The sequence below is a fragment of the Corvus brachyrhynchos genome, unplaced genomic scaffold (genome assembly GCF_000691975.1).
Source record: "Corvus brachyrhynchos isolate BGI_N302 unplaced genomic scaffold, ASM69197v1 scaffold114, whole genome shotgun sequence".
Classification (NCBI taxonomy): domain Eukaryota; kingdom Metazoa; phylum Chordata; class Aves; order Passeriformes; family Corvidae; genus Corvus; species Corvus brachyrhynchos.
Window position 1 is genome coordinate 4971898 of NW_008238337.1, and position 4442 is coordinate 4976339.

Here is a 4442-nt window from a genome sequence, read left to right on the forward strand (position 1 = left end):
GGGGAGGAGGGCCCGGGGCCCCCCCGCCGGGGAGCCGCGGGGGCCCGCGGCCGGGGCTCGGCCGTGACGGGCTCGGCCGTTCCCGGGCAGGGCAGGAGGCACGGCGTTGAGGGCTCGGCCACGCTGTTCTACATGGTGCACTGCGGGAAGGCTCTGTACAACAACCTGCTGTGGAGCAACTGGAGCCCGGCGGCGCTCTCCAAACTGGTCATCATCGGGAACAGCTTCCGAGGGATCGAAGAGAGGTCTGGGCACATCCTGGATAGGCTCTAGTGCCTCCAACCCTGCTCTCCTCTTCTCCCTCCCACTGCTTTATTTTTATTGCTTCCAGCAACAATGAAGTTTTCAGTTGTGAACCCTCTCCCCCCTTCTCTGTCCCACCCCCACGCAGAAAACCTGTCTAAATCCACAGGCACGTTGTGTCTAACATGGGCACCTTCTGTTATTGCAGGTTGCTGTCCAGAATCTTGGAGAGAGATTATTGTTACATAGCAAAGGTATGAGGCAACAGTTTAACATTATTGTTTCATGTTGACAACACACCTTTTAATGAGAAAGGAAATAAATTGCCACTGGGAAGAAGAGGGGGGTTATTTTTATAACCCTTTCCCTAGATCCTATAATATAAAAGCTAATCACTTTAGGATTGTTGAACATCTGCAGAACACCCAGCACACAGGGGCTGAGGGTAATGTAACACCATCCTCATCCTCACTGGCTCAGCTTTGCAGGAAGGGGCTTCTGCATTGTCCGTAACTTTCTCCCCAAATGCTCTTTAGGTCTTGAAAGGGGTGGAGGAAGTGGCCCTCCCCAGTCACCCCCGCTACCTGGACACCTTCAATGACACCTCCGTGCACTGGTTTCCCTTGGACAAACTGCAGGAGCTCTCCCCTGAGGTCTGGGACTGTGTGGAAGAGCCGATGTACCAAGACTGTGAGGACCTGGAGATCATCAGGAAGGGGGAGGGAGCTACTGCCAAGTCCTGACTATCCCTGTGGTGGCGGGGCTGGGATCCACATCTCTTCCCATGGAAGCTTCTGTGCAGCTGAGATGGAGCTCAAGCAGGGACAGTGGCATCAGGCTCTGCCAAAAGTGGCAGCACCTGAATGCTGAGGTGATGGGACATTTTTGTATCTTATTTAATAAAAAGTAAAGCTGAGCTTTGATTTACTCTCACTGAACTACAGCAAACTAATTCCACCAAAACCTGCCTTGAGAACCATCTGTACTGCAGTGACTGCTCTTTGATTCCCTCCCTTTTCATAACAATTCAAGACCTTTGCATGTACTACACACATTTCAACGCATCAGGAAGGGGGAATTATCTGAGGGGTTTGTAGTGGGAGGTGTTGGGGTCTAGTTCCCAGTGCAGGCTTGGAAGAAGCTCCCAGCTCTCACTGCTGAGATCAGCTCTTGATCAGTCCTGAGAACAACCAGGTCAGCTCCCTCCAGGAAAAAAGCCTTAGGGGTTCTTTCCCTCACCTCTGTGCTCTTAACCCCTGCAGTCCCACAGCAGAGAGAGAGTTGGGACAGGTCCTGGCTGCGTGCAGCAAAGAGAAGCCCACTGTGTGAGGGGTGTTGTGGGGACAGTAACTCGCTGCCAGCACAGCACACAGGCAGCAGAAGCTGTGACATTTGTGTGACATCTGTCACTAGAGACTTGGGGGGACTCAACTAAGCCAGCCCTCATTCAGCTGTAGGAGCAGAGAATGCGATCCCTCCTAACCTGCTGATAAACCTCTGGCCCAGGTGGCAATTGCAAGTGCCAGCACTGCTTGTTCTCCCTTAGCCTGGCTTCCCAGGTCAGGAAGTCTGGCCCTCCATCCTCTTGCCACTGCCTGAACACCTCTTCCAACAAAACCATCCTGGCATCCAGCTCCAGTGTCACTATTTACAAACCTGGAACTTGTTTATTCTAAGGGTTCCCTGCAGGCTGTTCCTGGGTGGTGTCTCAGTCCCCAGGGGGGCCTCACTTGGCCATGTCGATGAGGCTCTGCAGCGAGGTGGGCACCCAGGTCTTCTCCCCTTGCACGAACACCACGCCCCTGTCGATGTAGATGACGATCCTGCCGAAGGTGTAGAGGTGCTTCCCCTCGTGCCGCTTCCCGATGATGGGCATGAAGACGATGTTGTGCTCCTCGGCCTTGGTCTGGATGAGGTCCTTGAAGTTCATGGGCACGGAGCCGGCGGCGGCGCCGATGCCGCGCTGGGCCATGTTCTCGGCCTCGCGCCGCTCCTGCATGGCCTCGTACTGGAAGTCCTTGCGCCGCTCCGTGTGCGTCAGGTACGCGATGTTCTCCCGGGCGCCCGGCTGCATGTACCCACCTGGGGGACAGAATGGGGAGAACACGGTCCTGAGCCATTCCCAGCAGGAAGCAGCTCTATCTTGATGCAAAGTCAATCTAGACATTTGGAGAGTACTGTTTGAGTTTGGGCTCGGGAAGGGAGGTCTCAGTTTTGGGAAGCGGGCAAATTCTGGCTGCTGCTCCCTCAGGCATGCCCTTCCCTTTTATACAGTGTAATTCCCAGTGAATTCCCAACAATCACTTTTAGGTCGTAGGGAGAGTCATGTGGAAGGGAAGGGCACTGCTGTAAAGCTAAGGAAAAGAACCAGTATCTCACCATAAAGAAAAAACACCCCAATAAATGACAGCTTTAGAAGTCAAGCCCTAAAGGATGGTGTCTGACTGACAGGGCAAGGCTGGAAGAAGATCAATTGTTCAATGGCCCAGGAAGCAACCGAAAATCTGTTTCTGCTTCAGTGCAGCCCAAAACTATTGAGCAGCACCTCAGAGGTGTTATGTAAGGATAGAGCAAGGCAGAGCACACGGCCTTTCACTGCTCATGGGAGCTGCTGCCAGCAGGGCCATGCCCCAGTCAGCCTCCCAGGAGCCACCTACCCACGCTGGAGGACACAGCCCGGTTCATGATGTCAAGAGCCTCATTGAACTTGTCTTTGATGGAGGGATGTGCCAGCACCTGGTCTGAGAACATGGACTTCCAGCCCAGGTACCACTTGGTGATCTCTTCGTAGTTGGGGCTGTTACTGAGCCAAGAGCAGAGCACCTGCAGAGCAAGGGACAGGTCAAAGGCAGCACAGGGATGTTTGTGCAGGAGAGGCCTCACTGCCACATAATCCCAGAGTGATTTAAGCTGGAAAAGCCATCCAAGAGTGCTGAGTCCAACCTGTGACCAATCACACCCTCATCACCCAGCCAAGAGCACTGAATGCCACATCCACTCGTTCCTTGGACACCTCCCAGAGATGGGGACTCCACCATCTCCCTGGGGAGCCCTTTCCAGTGCCTGACCACCCTTTCCATGAGGAAATTCCTCCTGATGTCCAACCCGACCCTCCCTGGCACACCTTATCACTTGGTTTATTACTGAGCTGTCAGTAAAAGGAGGAACTGTTCCAATGACTACGGAGCTGTGAGTGGGAACCAGCCCAGTTCAGCACCAGGGCAGCAATTCCAGGACAGGAATCACTAAAACACTCCCCAGGCAATCAAGACTCTTTCCTCAGCCCGCAGTGTCTCACCTGCAGCCACTTTGGGAAGAAATGTTTCTCCAGCAGCCCAACAAGGCTGGAGACAGAAATCATCCCCTCCCAGTCGATCACCCAGTAAAAGGCATCCATGTGCTGCTGGTGAGGGTTGATGATGAGCTCATTCAGACACATTCCTGGGAAAGGGGAGGAGAGTTAGAAAAGAGCCTGACTCAGTTTTATCAGTGCCCTGACCTCTTCCCCTACCAACACACACAATTTGAGGAGCAAGTTTGCTACGCTAAAGGGACAGTGGGGATCTTTGGCTGATCCTGCCACAAAGTGGTGCATTTCCACTTCCTGTTACTACAATTTGCTGTCAGAACTGAGAAACTAAAAACACTTGGCTATTTTTTAACCTTTGAGCCAGTTTGCATTACAAAACTCATGGTGAAACATTAGACCAAGGAATTCAGGAGTAACGGAGAGATGTTCTACAGCCTCATCCTACCTGACAGCTCTCAGATATTCCTGCCAGCTGCAGATGGATGATTTATAAAGACAGAAAACGTAGAGAATAACCAGAGTAATTCCCCATATTTCTGTAATCTTTCTGCCTCTGCACAGGACTGGTAGCAGAAAAGCAGAGGCAAGCTTGGTCTAACCTCACTAACACCATTCCCCGATGTAACACTGGCACCCACATTAACAAGGACCTTTCCTAGGTGTCAGGGGGAAGGTGCCACCAGCAGATTCCCGAAACCCAGCACTGTCTGGTTGTCTCACCGAGTTTAGGCACGATGTTTTTGACCATGAAAGCCTCCCATGAGCCAGGAGTGAACACATCCTTCCAGGGCTGAAGGATGAGCTTGGCAGAGGAGTCACTGGGGTGCCACTTCTGCAGGGCGTTGGCCAGCTTGTTGCGGATGGGCGAGTAGAGCGGCTCCAGCCGTGC

General features: G+C 53.0%; 2 protein-coding genes across 2 annotated transcripts in view; one reads left to right on the forward strand and one right to left on the reverse strand.

Annotated features, from left to right (window-relative positions):
* Positions 1–1170, forward strand: part of SRRD (SRR1 domain containing) — a 2565-nt gene extending 1395 nt beyond the window's left edge. The window contains exons 3-5 of the mRNA XM_008634080.2: positions 7–245; positions 452–497; positions 780–1170. Of these exons, the coding sequence (XP_008632302.2) occupies positions 7–245; positions 452–497; positions 780–986 (492 nt within the window). The 3' untranslated portion in view covers positions 987–1170. The remainder of the gene's footprint in view (positions 1–6; positions 246–451; positions 498–779) is intronic.
* Positions 512–4442, reverse strand: part of TFIP11 (tuftelin interacting protein 11) — a 9856-nt gene continuing 5925 nt past the window's right edge. Inside the window, exons 10-13 of the mRNA XM_008634081.2 lie at positions 4274–4442; positions 3542–3684; positions 2901–3066; positions 512–2325 (exon numbers count right to left, since the gene is read on the reverse strand). Of these exons, the coding sequence (XP_008632303.1) occupies positions 1970–2325; positions 2901–3066; positions 3542–3684; positions 4274–4442 (834 nt within the window). The 3' untranslated portion in view covers positions 512–1969. The remainder of the gene's footprint in view (positions 2326–2900; positions 3067–3541; positions 3685–4273) is intronic.